The sequence below is a fragment of the Bos indicus genome, chromosome 1, assembly GCF_029378745.1.
Source record: "Bos indicus isolate NIAB-ARS_2022 breed Sahiwal x Tharparkar chromosome 1, NIAB-ARS_B.indTharparkar_mat_pri_1.0, whole genome shotgun sequence".
NCBI lineage: Eukaryota > Metazoa > Chordata > Mammalia > Artiodactyla > Bovidae > Bos > Bos indicus.
Window position 1 is genome coordinate 16,234,973 of NC_091760.1, and position 21,709 is coordinate 16,256,681.

The window sequence follows — 21,709 nt, forward strand, 5'->3', positions numbered from 1 at the left end:
AGGACCTACAACAGCTTTCCCAACCTGGGGATCCAGAAAACAGACTGAGAGTCCCAAGGAATTTGATGTTGAAGGCCAGTGGGATTTGATTACAGAACTTCCACAGGACTGGGGAAACAGGCTCTTGGCATCAAAAAAAAAAAAAAAACACGTGTATGTACCAGGGCCCAGGAGAAAGGAGCAGTGACCCCACAAGAGACTGAGCCAGATGTGTGTGAGTGTCCAGGAGTGTCCTGTGGAGGTGTGGGTCGACAGTGACATGCTGAGTGGTCAGGGGCACTGACTACAACAGTCATGGGAAGCCCAGCATGCTGGCATATGTCCTTTGGAAGGAGGCTGCCATTATGGCCATTACCCCTACCATAGTTTGGCCTCAGGCCAAACTACAAGGAGGAAACAAAGCCCTTCCCAACAACAGAAAATTAGATTAAGGATTTACTCAGCATGGTCCTGCCTATCAGAACAAGATCCAGCTTCCCCCACAGCCAGTCCCTTCTTCAGGGAGCTTCCAGAAGTTTCATATCCTTCAGAGGGCAGACAGAATGAAAACCACAATTACAGAAAATGAACCAAACTGATCACATGGATCACAGCCTTGTTTAACTCAATGAAACTATGAGACATGCCATGTAGGGCCTCCCAAGATTGACGAGTTGTGGTGGAGAGTTCTGACAAAACCTGGTCTACAGGAGAAGCAAATGGCAAACCACTTCAGTATTCTTGCCTTGAGAACTTCATGAAGAGTATTAAAAAGCAAAAAGACATGGCACTGAAAGATGAATTCCCCAGGTCGATAGGTGCTCAATATGCTACTGGAGAAGAGTGAAGAATAAGCTCCAGAAAGAATGAAGAGGCTGAGTCAAAGCGAAAAATATGCCCCATTGTGGATGTGACTGGTGATGGAAGTAAAGTCAATACTGTAAAGAACAACACTGCATAGCAACCTGGAACATTAGGTCCATGAATCCAAGGTATATTGGAAGTGGTCAAACAATAGACAGCAAGAGTGAACATCAACATTTTAGGAAGCAGTGAAACAAAATGGACTGGAAAGGGTGTATTTATTTCATATGACCATTATATTTACTACTGTGGGCAAGAATCCCTTAGAAGAAATGGAGTAGCCATCATAGTCAACAAGAGAGTCCAAAATGCAGTACTTTGTTGCAATCTCAAAACGACAGAATGATCTCTATTCATTTCCAAGGCAAACCATTCAATAGCACTGTAATCCAAGACTATGCCCCAACAAGTAATGCTGAAGAAGCTGAACAGTTTTATGAAGACCTAGAAGACCTTCTAGAACTAATACCAAAAAAAAGATGTGCTTTTCATCAAAGGGGACAGGAGTGCAAAAGTCAGAAGTCAAGAGATACATAGAGTATAGATAAGTTTGGCCTTGGAGTATACTGGAAAACAGCAAACACCCTCTTCCAACAACATAAAAGATTACTCTACACATGGACATCACTGGATGGTCATTACCAAAATCAGACTGATGATATTCTTTGCAGCCAACAATGGAGAATCTCTATACAGTCAGTAAAATAAGCCTGGAAGCTGACTGTGACTCAGATCATGAACACCTTATTGCAAAATTCAGACTTAAATTGAAGAAAGTAGGGAAAACCTCTAGGCCATTCAGACATGACCTAAATCAAATCCTTTACAATTATGCAGTGGAAGTGACAAATAGATTCTAGGGATTAGATATATTATAGAGTGCTTGAAGATCTATGGACAGAGGTTCATAACATCGTGTAGGAAGTGGTGATCAAAACCATTACCAATAAGCAATACACAAAGGCAAAATGGTTGTCTGAGGAGGCCTTACAGATAGCTGTGAAAAGAAGAGATTCAAAAGGCAAAGGAGAAAAAGAATGATATATCTACCTGAATGCAGAGTTCCAAAGAATAGCAAGGAGAGAAAAGAAAGCCTTCCTAAGTGAAACATGCAAAGAAATGGAGGAAATTAAAAGAATGGGAAAGAATAGAGATCTCTTCAAGAAAATTAGAGATACCAAGGTAACATTTCATGCAAAGATAAGCATAATTAAGGACAAAAACGGTATGGATGTAACAGAAGCAAAATAAAAAGAGATGGCAAAATTAAGCAAAATTAAGAGATGGCAAGAATAAACTTAAGAACTATACAAAAAAAGATCATAACGACACAGATAATTATGATGGTGAGATCACTCACCTGGAACCAGACATCCTGGAATGCAAAGTCAAGTGGGCCATAGGAAGCATCACAACAAACAAAGCTAGTGGAGGAGATAGAATTCCTGTTGAGCTATTTCAAATCCTAAAAGATGATGCTGTGAAAGTGCTGCACTCAATATGCCAGCAAATTTGGAAAACTTAGCATGGCCATGGGACTAGAAAAGGTCAGTTTTCATTCCAATCCCCAAGAAAGGCAATGCCAAAAACTGTTCAAACTACCGCACAATTGCACTCAACTCACACACTAGCAAAGTAATGCTCAAAATTCTCCAAACCAGGCTTCAACAGTATTTACTGTGAATTTCCAGATGTTCAAGGTGGATTTATAAAAAGCAAAGGAACCAGAGATCAAATTGGCAACATCCATTGGATCATCAGAAAAGCAAGAGAGTTCCTGAAAAACATTTATTTCTGCTTTATTAACTACACCAAACCCTTTGACTGTGTGTATCAGAACACAGTGGAAAATTCTTTAAGAGATTGCAATACCAGACTACCTTACCTGACTCCATAGAAATCTGTATGCAGGTCAAGAATCAACAGTTAGAACTGGACATGGAACAACAGACTGCTTCCAAATAGGGAAATGAGTACGTCATGGCTGTATATTGTCACCCTGCTTACTTAACTTATATGAAGAGTACATGTGAAATGCAGGAGACCTTGGTTCGATCCATGGTTTAGAAAGACCCCCTGGAGAAGGGCAAGGCTACCCACTCCAGTAATCTGGCTTGGAGAAATCCATGGACTGTATAGTCCATGGGGTCACAAAGAGTCAGACAAGGCTGAGTGACTTTCACTATCAGGAATCCCATGGTGGGAGAATGGGCATGTATTAAAACAAGAGAAGTAATTCTAATCCTCTTTTTAATGCATTTACCCATTTTCTTTGTGTGTGTATGGGTATGTATGTGTAGTATAATTATCCAGTAAACAGATTCAGAAATGTATAGAAAAGATGGCCAGCAAATTAAGCGAGTTAATAGAACTGTCATGAGGTATAATAATAAAATCAAGGTAGCCATTGGGAGGTTAATGAAAAGTAAGGTTTTAGGCATTTGGAAAGCTTACTTGAAGATTCAGTTATGAGCAGGTATAAGTACATTGAAAAAATATTGAAGAGAAACCAGTAGTACATCAATGTTTGGTACATAAGTGAAATCAGTGATTAGAAAGAGGATATGAAGTCATGTGGCAATATTTCTCTCAAATTATCAACCAGACCTACTTGTGAATTAACCCACATTCTCATCCAATTTTGATTCATTTCTTCCAGGCTCAGCATAAAATATCCTCTTTATATTGAAGGTAAATCTTTCTTACAAATGTCCTAACACTGCAGTCACTTCCTCTGTTCTTTAACTCAACTTTGCAATTTTTTCTATTTAATAGTTGATTCGAATAAGCTGAGGTAATAGGTGCTGTTCCTTCAATACTCTTCTTATTCAAGTGACTGTACATGAACGTTTATTCATTAAGTCATTGCAGCCTAAATGTTACCCAAACCACGCAAATGCTATTGTTTACCATAATGTCTTTTGTAAACTCATAATTGCCAAATTCATCATATATGTTTCAGTTCAGTCCTTATTGATCACTTCTGCTTGCATTTATTACTTTGGAAGCCTAGCATCCACAATAAAATCTTCGAATTAAGCCTTTATTGCTCTTATCTCTGTGACACACTTGGAAACACAGTACTTTGTTTCAAACCTTATTGATTATATATCCCTCTGCATTTCTTTGTGTTTTAGCACAGGCTCTACTTACCACTGACTTTAACTCATCCCCTCTCCCTGCCTCCATCCTTCTCTTTTTAGGTTTCCTGCTTCTAAATGGCAGCTCATCTTTGTCTCAAAGAAGAAAGTCCATAGCCCTTCATGATCTGGTCCCTTCTGCTTTGCATCTACATCTCCACCTAAATTCCAAACCATCTGATTAATACCACCATCACTTTCTCCCCAAGATATCAAATCCAGTAACAGTTAAGCTCTTAGTTCTTCTTTCACATCCTAAGCTCTTTTTGTTTTGCCAGGTGATATTTTGTCTGCAATATATTTCCTATATTTGTTCTACAAAATGATACTTTTTAATAATTAAATGTACTTATTTTTAATTGAAGAATAATTGGTCTACAATATTGTGTTGATTTCTGCTAATCATCAATACAAATTAGCCATAAGTATACCTATATCCCCTTCATCTCGAACCTCCCTCTCACCTCCCACCCCATCCCACCCCTCTAGGTTGTCACAGAACCCTGGTTTGAGTTCCCTGAGCCACACAGCAAATTCCCACTTGCTACATATTTTACATACAGTAGTTTTTCATCAACAGATTTATCCAAAATACCAAGTCTCTTCTTGAGCTACGGTAGGTGCCCCTTCTTATAAAACAGGCTGTTAAAAATGCACTTATTGGAGAGAACAAGATGGTGGAGGAGTAGGTGGATATGGAGTACACCTGTCTCCATTAATACACCAGGAATACACCTTCAGACACAGAAGTGCATGCAGAACACCAGCTGAGAGTGGACAGGAGTACCTGTCCAGGAGTAAAGAATATATAGAACCATGCAAAACTCAGTAGTAGGAAGGAACTAGAGAGAAAAACAGGAGTGTTACTAGGACTGGACTTGCCCTTGGTGGGTGGGGGAACTGAAACAGGGGTCTGATCCCCACATTGGGGTAACTGTCTGAGTCAGAGGAGAAACAGTCAGGGCTGAAAGTGAAACAGCTGATCTGTAGCAGCCTAAATGGAATGAGAATCAGACAGTCCTTGCCATAGCCATACATTACCCCAGACAGGGACACAGGTCCCCTAGGAGGCACAGTGGCTGGGAGCTGGAGCTTAGGGATTGTGGAGCAATCCCAGGGCGAGGGCTGCTGTTGACTGCAGAGAGAGAGACTGAGGGGATGTGAGGGAGGAGACTGTGGTGGGAAATGCCTGTGGAGGAAAGTCAGGCAGCCATGGAAGCAAGGCAATACTGCTGAGTCATCTGCAGGGGGTGGCACCATCACTATAACCTCTTCTCTCCCTACATGCCAGCATCAGCAGCAGCTGAACAGTAGAAAGGCTGGCCCATCAAGCACCTGACGAACAGAACTACAGAGTAGGACCCCAGGCAGTGAGACCCTTTAAGTACCTGATGAGCTGAACAACAGAGAAGGACCCCAGGCGAGGGAACCCTCTAAGTGCCTGAACAGGTGGAGCTATGGAGAAAGATTAACTAAAGAGGCTTTCTGATCACCAGCTATTAGAGGCTCAAAAAAAGACTCTAATAGGGCCATAACTCCTGGGGCTGAGGCCATCCATATCCCTGGGGGCTTGGTGCAGCCAGGGTCCCCGTGACCCAAGCAGCTGCACCACCTTCACGCTCAACCCTCACAGGGGCAGAGCTGCCACAGTGAAAAAAAAAAAAAAATTTTGCATCTATGCATACAGGGTCACTTCGGTCATGTTCAGCTCTTTGTGACTCTGTGGACTGTGGCCTGCCAGGATTCTCTGTCATGGGGGTTTTCCAGGCAAGAATACTGGAGTGTACTGGCCAATACTGGTTGTCATATCCTTCTAGAGCACTATATCTACTACTTCCCAATCCGCCAACTCCTCTGAGTACCTGGTGCTGCCAGAACCACTGTGACCCAAGCAGCTGCACCACCTCCACAACTGGCCCTCACTGGGGCAGACCCAAGTCCTCCAGGGAAGCCTCAGGAGCAAACCACTGTGGACGACCCCACATGCAGAGGTGGAAATAAAACCACAATTAAAACCCAGGGGCAGTGCATCTAAAGAAGACCTCAAACCTTCCCACCAGTTGTCCAAGCTGCAGATTAAATCCACACGATCAACTAGGCAGACTTTGTGTATTCGGAATATATAAAAGGACAGTAAGAGCTCCCACAAAAGAAAACACACTAGTTTTGATAGCTGTGGACATTGGAGGCAGAACACACAGGAATAGAACCAGATTAGAATCTGAGCTGCCCACACAGCAGGTCCAGAGTCCAGCACAGTGTTGGAAGGCATTTTAGGAAGTTGAGGTGAACTGTGACTCCCAGCGAAGGAAAGGATCCTGACAGCAGTGACTCAAAAAAAACATTTTTTATTCTTATGGTTTGACTTGTTCTGAAGTTTCCTTTGGATTTTTTTTTTTTTTGTTTTCTTTTCTATTTATTTTTCTTCCCCCACCCCCGACCCTCACTGTAGTTGTCAATTTTATTGGCACTATGAAATCTAATTAGGCTTTTGAGTTTTATTTTTTTATCACACTTTTTATTGTTGTTATAAATTTCTGCCTCTACTTCCGGCTTTTGCAGTTCTGTGAAGCTTTCCTTTTTTTTTTTTGCTTCTTTCCTCTTCTTTTTTTTTCTCTTTATTTAAACCTATTATTATTTTTACAACATTTATACCTTTGTTGGCTTTTTCCTACTGTTCTTTTCCCCTTGCAGTTAATCTTTAATGTACGTAAATCTTCTTTATCTACCCCTATTTTGCATATCTATTCTTGCTTTCTTTTCTTTCTTTCCTTTCTTCTCAACATATTTGTTAGTTTTGTTTTCATTGCTTTATTCCCTGGTTGGGACCTTGCTTTAGTTTTGTTTTCCAGTTTGTGCTTCATTAGTTTTGTTCTTAACTGGTAGATATATTTTTTGGTTTCCCTTGTTCTTCGGGTCCTATTGTACCTTATTTTTGTTGCACTGTGTTGGTTTTGCTTATGGATATATATGTGTATATCCCATTATTTTAATTGTTATTTGCCTGATTTTGTAACTGCCATTCATCTGGGGTTCATCTTTGGCTTCTCATTTTTGGGTATGTGTTTTAATCTCACTTAATGCCATAACAAACCACGTGTGGAATCTTCGTTTCTGAACAGAGATCAAGACCTGAGCCTTTGGAGTGGGAGCATTGACTCCAAGACCCTAGACTACCAGAGAAATAACCCTAAGGAGTATCAAATAGAGAAAACTCACACAAAGTAAACCACTTGAATACAAGACCCAGCATCACCCAAACACCAGCACCACCCTGTATCTAAACAACAAGTAAAACAAAAATAAAAACCCAATCATCAACAGACAAGATTACCACCTCATTCAGCCTTGCCCATCAGAGGAAAAACAAACAAACAAACAAAAACAACAACAACAACAAAAAAAAAAACAGCATAAATCTCACCCTATATGAAGCTTACACAAACCACTGCACCAACCTTAAGGGTGTAGAAACCAAAAGGAAGAAAGAATCCAACCCTGAAGCCTGAGAAAAGGAGATCTGAAACACAATAAGTTTAAAAAAATAATAATGAAGAGGCAGAGAAACACTGCACAAATGAAGGAACAAACTAGAAATATAGACGTCCAAATAAATGAAGAGGAAATAGGCAAACTACCTGAACAAGAATTCAGAATAATGACAGTAAAGATGATCAAAAACCTTGAAAACAGAATGAAGAGAATGCACGAATCAATTAACAAAGACCTAGAAGAATTAAAGAATAAACATACAAACAACAAAATTACTGAAATTAAAAATACTCTAGAAGGAATCAATAACAGAATATCTGAAGCAGAAGAACGATTCAGTGAGCTGAAAGATAAAATGGTGGAAATAACTTCTGAAAAGCAGAGTAAAGTAAAAGGAATGCAAAGAACGGAGGATAGTCTCAGAGACCTCTGGGATAATATCAAACACACCAACATTAGAATTATAGAGGTCCCAGAAGAAAAAGAGAAAAAGAAAGGTTATGAGAAAATTTTTGAAGAGATTATAGCTGAAAATTTCCCCAATGTGGAAATGGAAATAGTCAATCAAATCCAAGAGCCACAAAGAGTCCCACACAGGATAAACCCAAGGGGAAACACACCAAGACAAGTACTAATCAAACTAACAAAGATTAAACACAAAGAAAGAATATTAAATGCAGCAAGGGAAAAGCAACAAGTAATACACAAGGGAAACCCCATACAGTTAACAGCTGATCTTTCAACAGAAACTTTGCAGGCCAGAGTAAATGGCAGGATATATTTAAAGTACTGAAAGGGAAAAATCTACAACCACGATTACTGTACCCAGCAAGGATCTCATTCAAAATTGATGGAGAAATCAAAAGCTTTTCAGACAGGCAAAAGTTAAGAGAACTCAGTAACAACAAACCAGCTTTACAACATATGTTTAAAGGGCATATTGTTAAGAAATACAAGAGAAGAAAAAGATCTACAAAATCAAACCCCAAACAATTAAGAAAATGGCAATAAGACCATATATATCAATAATTACTTTAAATGTAAATGGATTAAATACTCCAACCAAAAGACACAGATTGCCTGAATGGATACAAAAACTAGACAAATATGTATGCTGTCCACAAGAAACACACTTCAGACCTAAAGACACATACAGACTGAAAGTGAGAGGATGGAAACATATATTCCATTCAAATGGAAAGCAAAAGAAAGCTGGAGTATCAATCCTCATATCAGACAAAATAGATCTTAAAATAAAGAATATTACAAGAGATAAGGAAGGACATTACATAATGACCGAGGATCAATCCAAGAGGAAGACATAGTAATTGTAAATATCTATGCACCCAACACGGAGAAGGCAATGGCACCCCACTCCAGTACTCTTGCCTGGAAAATCCCATGGATGGAGGAGCCTGGAAGGCTGCAGTCCATGGGGTCGCTGAGGGTCGGATACGACTGAGCGCCTTCACTTTCACTTTTCACTTGCATGCATTAGAGAAGGAAATGGCAACCCACTCCAGTATTCTTGCCTGGAGAATCCCAGGGACAGGGGAGCCTGGTAGGCTGCCGTCTATGGGATCACACCAAGTCGGACTTGACTGAAGCAACCTAGCAGCAGCAGCAGCATGCACCCAACATAGGAACACCTCAATACATAAGACAAACACTAACAGACATAAAAAGAGAAATTGACAGTAATACAATAATAGTAATAGACTCACCCCACTCACAGCAATGGACAGATCATCGAAACAGAAAATTAATAAGGAAACACAAGCCTTAAATGATACACTAGATGAAATAGATCTCATTGATATCTTCAGGACATTCCATCCAAATGCAGAAGAACACACCTTCTCAAGTGCATATAGAACATTCTCCAGGATAGACCATATCGTGGATCACAAAGCAAACCTCAGTAAATGTAAGAAAAAATTGAAATTGTATCAAGCATCTTCTCCAACTACAACACTATGAGACTAGATATCAATTACATGGAAAAAGCTGTAAGAAACACAAACACATGGAAATTAAACACTATGTTTCTAAATAACCAAGAGGTTACTAAAGAAATCAAAAGGGAAATCAAAAAATTTCTAGAAACAAATGACAATGAAAACATGATAACTCAAAACCTATAGGATACAGCAAAAGCAGCTCTAAGAGGGAAGTATACAGAATACAATCCTACCTCAAGAAACAAGAAAAATATCAAATAGACAACCTAACTTTACACCTAAAACAACTGGAAAAAGAAGAACAACCCCCCCCCCAAATTAGAAGAAGGAAATAAATCATAAAGATCAGAGCAAAAATAAGAGAAAAAGCAATGGAAGAAACAATAGTACAGATTAATAAAATAAAAAGCTGGTTCTTTGAGAAGATAAAATTGACAAACCTTTAGCCACACTCATCAAGAAAAAAAGAGAGAAGAATCAGATCAAGAAAATTATAAATGAAAAAGGAGAGGTTACAGACAATACAGAAATACAAAGGATTATAGGAGACTATTATGAACAACTATATGGCAATAAAATGGATAACCTGGAAGAAATGGACAGATTCTTAGAAAGGTTCAATCTTCTAAGCCTGAACCAGGAAGCAATAGAAATTACGAACAACCCAATTACAAGCACTGAAATTGATGCTGTGATAAAAAAAAATCTCCCAAAAAACTAAAGCTCAGAATCAGATGGCTTCACAGGAAAATTCTATCAAACATTTAGAGAAGAGCTAATACCTATCCTTCTACAACTCTTCCAAAAATTTGCAGAGAAAGGAATACTTCCAAACTCATTCTATGAGGCCACCATCAACTGATACCAAAGCCAAAACAACACACAAAAAAGAAAACTACAGGCCAATACCACTGACGAACATAGATGTAAAAATCCTCAACAAAATTTTAGCAAACAATTCAGCAACACATCAAAAATTCATACACCATGATCAAGCTGGGGTTATTTAAAGAATGAAAGGATTCTTCAAAATACACAAATCAATCAATGTGATACACCATGTTAATACATTGAAAGATAAAAACCATATGATAATCACAATAGATGCAGAAAAAGCCTTTGACAAAATTCAGCACCTATTTATGATTAAAACTCTTCAAAAACTGGTCATAGAAGGGAGCTAACTCAACAGAGTAAAGGCCATATATGATACTGCAGCTGCTGCTAAGTCGCTTTAGTCATGTCATGTCATGTGTGTGACATGTCATGTAGCTGTGCGACCCCATAGATGGCAGCCCTCCAGGCTCCCCCGTGCCTGGGATTCTCCAGGCAAGAACACTGGAGTGGGTTGCCATTTCCTTCTCCAATGTATGAAAGTGAAAAGTGAAAGTCAAATTTCTCGGTAGTGTCCGACTCTTAGCAGCCCCACGGACTGCAGCCTACCAGGCTCCTCCATCCATAGGATTTTCCAGGCAAGAGTACTGGAGTGGGTTACCATTGCCTTCTCCCATATATGATAAGCCTACAGCAAACATTATTCTCATAGTTGAAAAACTGAAAGCACTCCCTCTAAGATCAGGAACAAGACAAGGGTGTCCATTTTTATCACTATTATTCAACATAGTTTTGGAAGTCCTAGCTATAGCAATCAGAGAAGAAAAAGAAATAAGAGGAATCCAGATCAGAAAAGAATAATTAAAGCTCTCACTGTTTGCAGAGCAAAACTAATACAATTTTGTAAAGTTTAAAAATCATTAAAAAAAAAGAAAAAAAAAAAAAAAAGAAAGCCCTAAAGATACTATCAGAAAGTTATTAGAGCTAATCAGTAAATTTAGCAAAATCACAGGATACAAAATTAATACACAGAAATCACTTGCATTTCTATATACTAACAATCAGAAAGAGAAATTAAGGAATCAATCCCATTCACCATTGCAACAAAAAGAAGTAAATATCTAGGAATAAACTTATCTAAGGAGACAAAAGAACTGTACACGGAAAATTATAAGGCACTGCTGAAAGAAATAAAATATGACAAAAAAAGATCTAAATGTAAGGCCAGAAACTATAAAACTCTGAAAGGAAAACTTAGGCAGAACATTTGATGACATAAATCAAAGCAAGATCCTCTATGACCCACCTCCTAGAGTAATGGAAATAAAAACAAAAGTAAACAAGTGGGACCATATTAAACTTAAAAGCTTTTGCACAGCAAAGGAAACTATAAGCAAGGTGAAAAGACATCACACAGAATGGGAGAAAATAATAGTAAATGAAACAGCTGACAAAGAATTAATTTCCAAAATATACAAGGAGCTCATACAACCCAATCAAAAAGTGGGAAAAAGACCTAAACAGACATTTTTCCAAATAAGACATACAGATGGCTAACAAACACAAGAAAAGATCCTCAATATCACTTATTATTACAGAAATGCAAATCAAAACTACAATGAGATATCACCTCACACCTGTCAGAATGGCCATCATCAAAAAGTCTACAAACAATAAATACCGGAGAGGGTGTAGAGAAAAGGGAATGCTCTTGTATTTTTGGTGGGGATGTAAACTGACCCAGCCACTATGAAAGACAGTATAGAGATTCCTTAAAAAACTAGGAATAAAACCACATGACCCAGCAATCCCACTCCTAGGCATATACGCTGAGGTAACCAAAATTGAAAAAGATACATGTATCCCATTGTTCATTGCAGCACTATTTAAAATAGCTAGAACATGGAAGCATCCTAGATGTCCATCGACAGATGAATGGATAAAAATGTTGTAATACATATGCACAATGGTATGTTAGTCATAGAAAGGAATGAATTTAAGTCAGTTCTAAAGAGGTGGATGAACCTAGATCCTATTATACAGAGTGGAGTAAGTCAGAAAGAGAAAGATAAATATTATATACTAATGCATATATACAGAATCTAGAAAAATGGTACTGAAGAATTTATTTGCAGGGCAGCAGTGGAGAAACAGACATAGAGAATAGACTTATGGACATTGGGAGAGGGGAGGAGGGGGTGAGATGTATGGAGAGAGTAACATGGAAACTTACATTACCATATGTAAAATAGATAGCCCACAGGAATTTGCTGTATGGCTCAGGAAACTTAAACAGTGGCTCTGTAACAACCTAGAGGGGTGGGATGGGAAGGGAGATGGGAGGGAATTTCAAAAGGGAGGGGATATATGTATGACTACGGCTGAGGTTTGACAGAAAAGGTCAATTCATGTTGACGTTTGACAGAAAACAACAAACTTCTGTAAACCAATTATCCTTCAATTAAAAAATCAATAAAATTTTTAAAATGTACTTATATGCTTTTGAATTCAGTAGCTCCATAAACAATAAGGAATCTTGCGAAAGTTGATTACTTTAAAATAAAATTGTAAGTGCCTTGGGGGAAATACTGCTCTATTAGATCTATTAGTATTCTAAGCATAACAAAGTATGAAAAATATAGCCAGCACATATGCTTTAAATGCTGAATATATAAAAACAATACAAAGTAACACTTAAACTACAGTCAAAAATATTCAGTTGAATTACCAATATATTGATATGTTAATTTAATCTATTTGAGATGACCACCATTGGGGAGTATAATATGTCTGATGTGTACTCAGGGAAGTAATTTCAGATGTACACCTAAGTCAGACAGTATTTAAATTGCTTAGTTAGGAAAAAGCCACTGTCATTGCATATGTCTGCTTTTCTGTGATAACAAAAGACTCTAAAATCTCAGGGCTTAACAATGTGCTTTATTTCTTATCTATGGTATGTGTTTGCACCTGCAGATCAGCTGTGACTCAGCTCCACACATCTTCTTCATGATGCCGTAGGTAAAGAAGTCCCTATTACAGTCATGCTAGCTTCATGGCTTCCCTTGTGGCTCAGCTGGTAAAGAATCTACCTGCAATGTGGGAGAACTTGGTTCAATCCCTGGGTTGGGAAGGAAAGGCTATCTATCCCAGTATTCTGGCCTGGAGAATTCCATAGACTGTATGGTCCACGGGGTTGCAAAGAGTCAGACAGGACTGAGCAACTTTCACTTTCACTTAGCTTCATGGCAGGAGGAAAGCCTAAGAGAAGTAACATGCGATTCTTCTTGAAGCTTGACTTCAGTACAGTGTATATTACATTTTCTTATCTTCCCATAGCAAGAGAGAGTCAGATCATCAGTTGAGTTTAGTTGCTTAAACCTTCTACTGGAACCACCACACTTCACATGGCAGTGAGCCATGAGTATAACCTCTTAAAGGGAGGCGAGATAAATATTTGTGAAAAACTATACATAGGCATTGAGAAATATAGTAAGTAATTAATAGAGGGAGTTAAGAAAAAAATATCCTTAATATTTGGTATTGCTGGCCTTATAAGCCAGCAAGGATATATTTTAACTAATTGTTAATGTGTTGGAAGAGAAAAAAATGCAAGGGAAAATCTGCAAAGAGCCAACATCAGAGCAAAGAGAAGAACATCTTCCAAGAAATCAGTGAATGTGAAGAAGCTGTTGACTGGAATATTTGGTTGGAACTTCAATATACTTTGAGGTGAAAGGGGTTGAAAGAGGTCCACAATGAATTTTATCAAGGATAAAATAATTTTACCAAGGATAAAAATTAGTAGCAAATAAAAGAGAGGCATGCATTATAAATTGGAGAGAAAAAGTATATAATTCACCAAATACTATAATTGAACAAAAATAAGATAATGTGGATAAAATTAGTGTCTTTGCTTTATTACTAATTTATGCAACTTCAAAGTTTTCATTGAAACAACTTCAAGGGATTTTATAACAGATAAATAAAAAAGGATAGTTTTAGAGAGGGCTCAAGCTTTAAAAGGAGCTGGTAAGCAGGGCAAGAGTCAATAAGCCTGGAGAATAAAGATTTTTCTGACTATATAAAAAGGCAAAATGTGAGAGAAAAGCACAGTCATCTGGTGGCATTAGTGAATGCATTCCCTTGACAGGGTCCAACTGAATCATCCAGAAGGTAAATAAATCAATGGTTGATTACGTGAACACTTATTTTGGAAAACAGTGGTTCTGGTAGTTCTAAGATATGGGAGCTTGTGACCATAACAGGGAAAAATGACTAATAAGAAGAACTGGAGATAAAGTGATATTCAAGCAAAGAAGGTCAAATTAGTATGTGAGAAGAAAAGTAGGATGTGGAAGAAGGGTGATTAATCTGAAGAAGGTCAGTGTGATGCAGTCACAAAAGGACATTACATACATGATTGATGTGAACCGCACAAAAGAACACATATATTCTTTTGTGTCTTTACGAGCCCTGTAATAATAAGTGTGCTGCTGCTGCTAAGTCATTTCAGTCGTGTGCGACCCCATAGACAGCAGCCCACCAGGCTCTGCTGTCCCTGAGATTCTACAGGAAAGAACACTGGAGTGGGTTGCCATTTCCTTCTCCAATCCATGACAGTGAAAGTGAAGTTGCTCAGTCATGTCCGACTCTTCAGGAACCCTTGGACTGCAGCCTACTAGGCTCCTCCATCCATGGGATTTTCCAGGCAAGAGTACTGGAGTGGGTTGCCATTGCCTTCTCTGGAATAATAAGTGTAGATAAAGAAATAAACATTCCAGTTTGAATGTAGATCACGATGGACTTGATGATTCAAACTTTGTTAATTGGACCCACTTATACCCAAATAATCCTTCCTTTAAAATAAATGTCATCACATTCAAACTATCACAGATAATCTAATGTGGAAATAGAACATTTGTAAATGTATTAAAAGAAATCACAACAGCAGAATGGATAATAAAAGCTTAATATGCTACATCTTCCAGATGACATTTCCTTTTTATCATAAGTCTCAAAATAGTGTTTTAGTATTAAAAATATATGCATAATATTACATATGTGCTGAGTTTCTCAGTCATGTCCAACTCTTAGCAGCCCCATGTACTGTATGTAGCCTTCCAGGCTCCTCTGTCCATGGAATTTTCCAGGCAAGAATACTGGTGTGGGTTTCCATTTCCTACTCTAGAAATTTACATAAACATATATATATAACAGGGGCTTCCCAGGTGACTCATTGGTAAAAAAAAAAAAATTCACCTGCCAACACAGAAGCTGCAGGAGATGTAGGTTCAATCCTTGGGTCCGGAAGATCCCCTGGAAGAGGAAAGGTCAACCCACTCCAGTATTTTTGCTGGGATAACCCCATGGACAGAGGAGTCAGGTGGGCTACAGTCCATGGTGTCACAAAGAGTCAGACATGACTAAGCCTCAGCATACACACACACACATATATAACATATAATCATAGTACATATTTATATAGTGCTTCCTATAAACTTAATCCTTTTAAAAAAACTTTACTATTGTAAATGTAAATGTAAATGTCTTAACTATTGTTGTAACCCCCATTTTCATAAGAATATACTGAGCACAAGGTCTTGCCAATGACAAAAAACACAAAATTTCCTACCTTAAATTCTTTCAGAAACAAAGCATGGTAGACAGTTAAGTCAACTAATTAAGAAACTAAATAACCACTTAAGTTACCTTTGCTGATTGTATATAATAAAGAGAGAAAAGTATTAGAAATGCTCATAAATAAAAATACAAAAATATAGATATATATTAATATATAGGGATACAAACATAGTACACATTTCCGTATTTAAACAATTATTCTTCATCTTCACTAAAATCTTCCTCAAAACCTCCACTGACTATAGTAGTCTCAATAAATAATAGACTTTACACATCAGAAAAAAAAAAAAAAAAAAAGCTCTGAAAATCTTCTCTTGAAAGGCCTGGCACTTTGGCCTCACCCTAGAGCATGTGCAGTTTCTACCTACTTCCCTAGTTTTCTGGTCTATTCCATTATTTTATCCATGAAATTGAAAGTGAAAATGCCAGTCACTCAGTTGTGTTTGACTCTTTGTGACTGCATGGACTGAAGCCTGCCAGGCTCCTCGGTCCATGGAATTCTCCAGGCAAGAATACTGGAGTGGGTAGCCATTCCCTTCTCCAGGAGATCTTTCCAACCCAGGGAGGGAACCTGTTGCTGCTGCTGCTGCTGCTGCTGCTGCTAAGTCCCTTCAGTCTTGTCCGACTCTGTGTGACCCCACAGATGGCAGCCCACCAGGCTCCCCCGTCCCTGGGATTCTCCAGGCAAGAACATTGGAGTGGGTTGCCGTTTCCTTCTCCAATGCAGGAAAGTGAAAAGTGAAAGCGAAGTCGCTCAGTCGTGTCTGACTCTTCGAGACCCCATGGACTGCAGCCCACCAGGCTCATCTGTCCATGGGATTTTCCAGGCAAGAGTACTGGAGTGGGGTGCCATTGCCTTCTCTGAGGAGGGAACCTAGGTATCCTAAATATCAATTAATTATACATTTACGGAATAAGAGAAAAAAATCATTGATTTAATATTCTTTTTATCTTTCAGCATGAAATCTGTGGTTAAACTACTTTTACTCCAGGAAAGGAAAAACCAAGTAACTCTTTTTGATCTATTCCTGGTGTTGTTTCCAAATCTCTTAAAAAAAAAAAAAAAGGGGGGTGGGGGGAGAGATAGCTCACGGTGGAAGGAGCATAGGATAGGGAAGAAGACATTGATTAATTTTTCAGTCTCCCAGTCCCAAGTGATAGAAAACTCATGGCTAACTCTTTAAATTCATATTCTGTCCATTCCAAAAGGAACAAGTTACATTTTGGCAATAGATTATGTGATGATGGTTGTTTCTAACTCAGTTTAAAAGACCGGAATTTGTTCAGAAGAACAAATCAAAGTACATTTGTGTAGTGTTACTAATAGAATTTCCATTTAGCTAAAGCACAGGTTACCCAGACTGAATGATTAGGGAAGGTAGCTGATGATCAGCTTCCTATAGGAAGCATAGGCACAGCTTCCTATGCCATGAAGAATGTTTCTGATTTTGTCTTGAAAGTAAAGGCAAATACTAATAATTTTAAGTATTGGAAGGTTGGTAAGATAGAAAAGTTGAAATTGTAAGATTAAGAGCAGAGAAAACAAATAGTGGTCACTCAAGAAAAATTTAATAAAAATTGGAAAGGGCAGCACTCTTATGGAAAGCATGATTGGAAAAGTAGTGTATATTTGATAGATGTTAAAGAAATACAGTGTGCACCTTGGTGACCCATTCGATTCGCAAAGTGGAGATAATTAGGATAACATTAACATATTACTGGCCTCACAGAATAGTATGTTAATGCAAGCAGGCAGTATAGTAAAAGAAGCCAAATTTGGAGGAAGAGATGTCATCTTGATGTCAAAAATTTAGTTATTAATGTCCATTAAGATTCCAAAGGTTAACAATGCATTTAATTATACATTAGGGAAAACCTGTAAATACTGTTAATTAGATTAGTTTAAGCAAGTAAGCCCTTTACTATATTTCATTTGACATTCTTTCAACAACTATAAAACCAGCAAAAGGCAACTACTCCCTAATAGACTCTTTGTAAAAGAGGATAACAATATTAAATAAGTCACAGATCTTGCCCTTGAGGGGCTTTCCAAGTGGCATAGAGGTAAAGAACCTGCCTGCCAATGAAGGAGACATAAGAGACGAGGGTTCAATCCCTGGCTTGGGAAGATCCCTTAGAGGAGGGCATGCCAACCCACAATCTATTCCAGTATTCTTGTCTAGAGAATCTCACGATTAGAGATGACTGGTGGGCTACAGTCCATAGGGTTGCAAACAGTCAGGCACAACTGAAGCGACTTAGCATGCCTGCTTGCCCTTGAGGCTATAGTGCAGCCACAGACTCTATATTATAGGTGAGGCAACTTCCTCCAGGGATAGCAGAGGTTTATCAGTCTTAAGTGCTGTGTTGCCCTTTTAATAAACATTTTGCTAAATGCAACAATAAAATACATACAAATTATTCTCTGCTTACCATTAACAATAACAATGATATCACGGAAGTCAATTTCTCCCCTAGCCTCCACTCTTCCTTCACACCTGTATATACCTTCATCACTTTTATTGATGTTGAGAATCTGCAGATTATTGTTGGCTAACATAGCGAACCGATCTGGAAAGTAAGCAAAGAAGAGGAAACAATATCAGTAATTGAAGGCAGAGTCCAACATGCTCTAAATTGCCAAGTATTAAAATATGGTACTTGTCTGACACTATCCAACTTTTCATCAACAAACAAATTTCAATTTGAAAGTAAAATGTAATTTCATGACTTCGATTTTTCCACTCTACAACTGCCTTGTTACACCTTTTTGTGAAAATACATTCAAGAGTTTATTTCCACATAAAATGGTTAAGCTATTATTTTCCCCTTGGTACTCTGAATGCAGAAAAAATACACAAAAGAACAAAGCTGAGGGATTAGATATTACAGACAAGAAGATATTTTGACTGCAAATATATAGCAACTTGGGGATGGAAATGGGTTAGAGAACTGATTGAATATCCTTCCTCACACAATAATTAAACCAATAATTGCACATATCCTGAGGAGGAAGCTAAATATATAATACTATTCAAGTCAGGTAGAGGACATATAAAATGATCATATCTCAGATTTATTTGAAATATTTTTTTCTAGATCCAAGATAATCCATTTTAGGAAGGAATACATTAGACTTCGTTACCTTTATCTCAAGATTCCATTTTATGTGTGAGTGTATGCACATGCATATGTACAAAAATAGCTGTTATCGGGCATGCATTAGGTGATTGCTTGAAGTACTCTGGCTAGCCTAAGCAGCATCTCAGCCTGACTGTATTTTCCATAATGCCTGGTCTTAAGTTTTACTCATCATGATTTTGTTGCAGTCTTAAGAACTTTTCCCTTGTTATCAAGTAAAGAACATTATTATATCCTGTTCTATTTTGAAACATGTTATAAAGGCAGTATTCTAAATTTCAGTAATTAATTCATCCATAGATAACATCAGACATGATGTTTGCTAAGTACTGTATTTGAGCACATGGATAAGAGAAACACATCCTTGACCCGCTTGGACCTTTTGGTAAGGCAGAAATATCTTTAAGATACCCACTTACGGATATATACTGTTAAAGAGTACTTCTGGGGGCTCTTCCAGTATTTATTACTCTTCCCCCATTTGCTGGCTTAATAGACATGTTAGGACAAACAAAGAAGTCACATGAGAAAGTAGTCTCCCAGCATCCCTCAACCTGGATCACTGAATGAATGCAATGGGTTCAATGCTTGTCTCTCATCCTACAACCCATTGGCCTTCACATGAGTAAGAAACTGCTGTGATATGAAGCCATTCATATTTCGTGTTCATTTTTCATAGCAATTCCTTAAGTCATAGTAGAAGTTTGGGCTTTAAATACAAATAAGGAAATTATTAGACTATATTAAAACAGGTAAGAATGTGGTAATTGATTGTCTAAAAGACAGGTAATAAGGAAAGAAAATTTGGAGATTCTGAAGCTGCCTCAGAGAGAAAATACCAATTATTAAGCTACATATATATAATTTTCAGTTCAGAAGGTTTAAACATTCCCAAAATGTCTATTTCATCTTTTGGTTGACCTTGAGATGACATACAAAAATGTTTATACAGATGCTTTTTCCTGGGAAATTTTCTCACCAAAGAAGAGACTGAAGAGAAAGAAAGGCAATCGGCAGGAAATACAATTTATAGTAAGGACTGGAGTAACTCAGAACTCCTAAAACATCATGACATTCCAAAGCAAATTTAAAAAATATTCTATTCAAGTGTGTTGCTGGAAATTAGAATGAGACCTATACAAAATAGATGCTAATGACCCAGACAACCACAATGGTGTGATCACTCACCTTGAGCCAGACATCCTAGAATATGAAGTCAAGTGGGCCTTAGAAAGCATCACTATGAACAAAGCTAGTGGAGGTGATGGAATTCCAGTTGAGCTATTTCAAATCCTGAAAGATGATGCTGTGAAAGTGCTGCACTCAACATGCCAGCAAATTTGGAAAACTCAGCAGTGGACACAGGACTGGAAAAGGTCAGTTTTCATTACAATCACAAAGAAAGTCAATTCCAAAGAATGCTCAAACTACCGCACAATTGCACTCATCTTATATGCTAGTAAAGCAATGCTCAAAATTCTCCAAGAGAGGCTTCAACAGTACGTGAACTGTGAACTCCCAGATGTTCAAGCTGGATTTAGAAAAGGCAGAGGAACAAGAGATCAAATTGCCATCATCTGTTGGATCATAGGAAAAGCAAGAGAATTTCAGAAAAACATCTACTTCTGCTTCACTGAATATGCTAAAGCCTTTGACTGTGTGGATCACAATAAACTATGGAAAATTCTTAAAGAGATGGGAATACCAGACCACCTCATCTGGCTCCATAGAAATCTGTATGCCGGTCAAGAAGCAACAGTTAGAACGAGACATGGAACAATGGACTGGTTCCAAATAGGGAAAGGAGTATGTCAAGGCTGTATATTGTCACTCTGCTTATTTAACTTACATGCAGAGTAGTATATCAAGCAAAATGCTGAGCTGGATGAAGCACAAGCTAGAATCAAGACTGTGGGAGAAATATTAATAACCTCAGATATGCAGATGACACCACCCTTATGGCAGAAAGCAACAAGGAACTAAAGAACCTCTTAATGAAAGTGAAAGAGGAGAGTGAAAAAGCTGGTCTACAACTCAACATTCAAAAAACTAAGATCATGGTATCTGGTCCCATCACTTCACGCCAAACAGTTGGGGAAACAATGGAAACAATGACAGACTTTATTTTCTTGGGCTCCAAAATCACTGCAGATGATGACTGCAGCCATGAAATTAAAAGACGTTTGCTCCTTGGAAGAAAAGCTATGACCAACCTAGACAGCATATTAAAAGGCAGAGACATTACTTTGCCAAGAAAGGGCCATCTAGTCAAAGCTATGGTTTCTCCAGTAGTCATGTACGGATGTGAGAGTTGGACCATAAAGAAAGCTGAGTGCCATAGAATTGATGCTTTTGAACTGTAGAGTTGGAGAAGACTCTTTGAGAGTCCCTTGGACTGCAAGGAGATCAGACCATTCAATCCTAAAGGAAATCAGTTCTGACTATTCATAGGAAGGACTGATGATGAAGCTAAAGCTCCAATACTTTGACCACCTGATGTAAAGAGCCTACTCATTAGAAAAGACTCTGATGCTGGGAAAGATTAATGGCAGGAGGAGAAACAGATGGCAGAGGATGAGATGGTTGGATTACATTACCGACTCGATAGACATGAGTCTGAGCAAGATCTGGAATTTGGTGATGGACACGGAAGCC

The 21,709-nt window shown here is 38.2% G+C and overlaps 1 protein-coding gene across 2 annotated transcripts in view; it reads right to left on the bottom strand.

The window, feature by feature from the left end:
- NCAM2 (neural cell adhesion molecule 2) overlaps positions 1–21,709 on the bottom strand; it is a 568,800-nt gene that overhangs the window by 203,683 nt on the left and 343,408 nt on the right. For both annotated transcript variants that reach the window (XM_070786214.1, XM_070786219.1), the window contains exon 5: positions 18,347–18,484. In XM_070786214.1, coding sequence (XP_070642315.1) covers positions 18,347–18,484 — 138 coding nt within the window. The remainder of the gene's footprint in view (positions 1–18,346; positions 18,485–21,709) is intronic.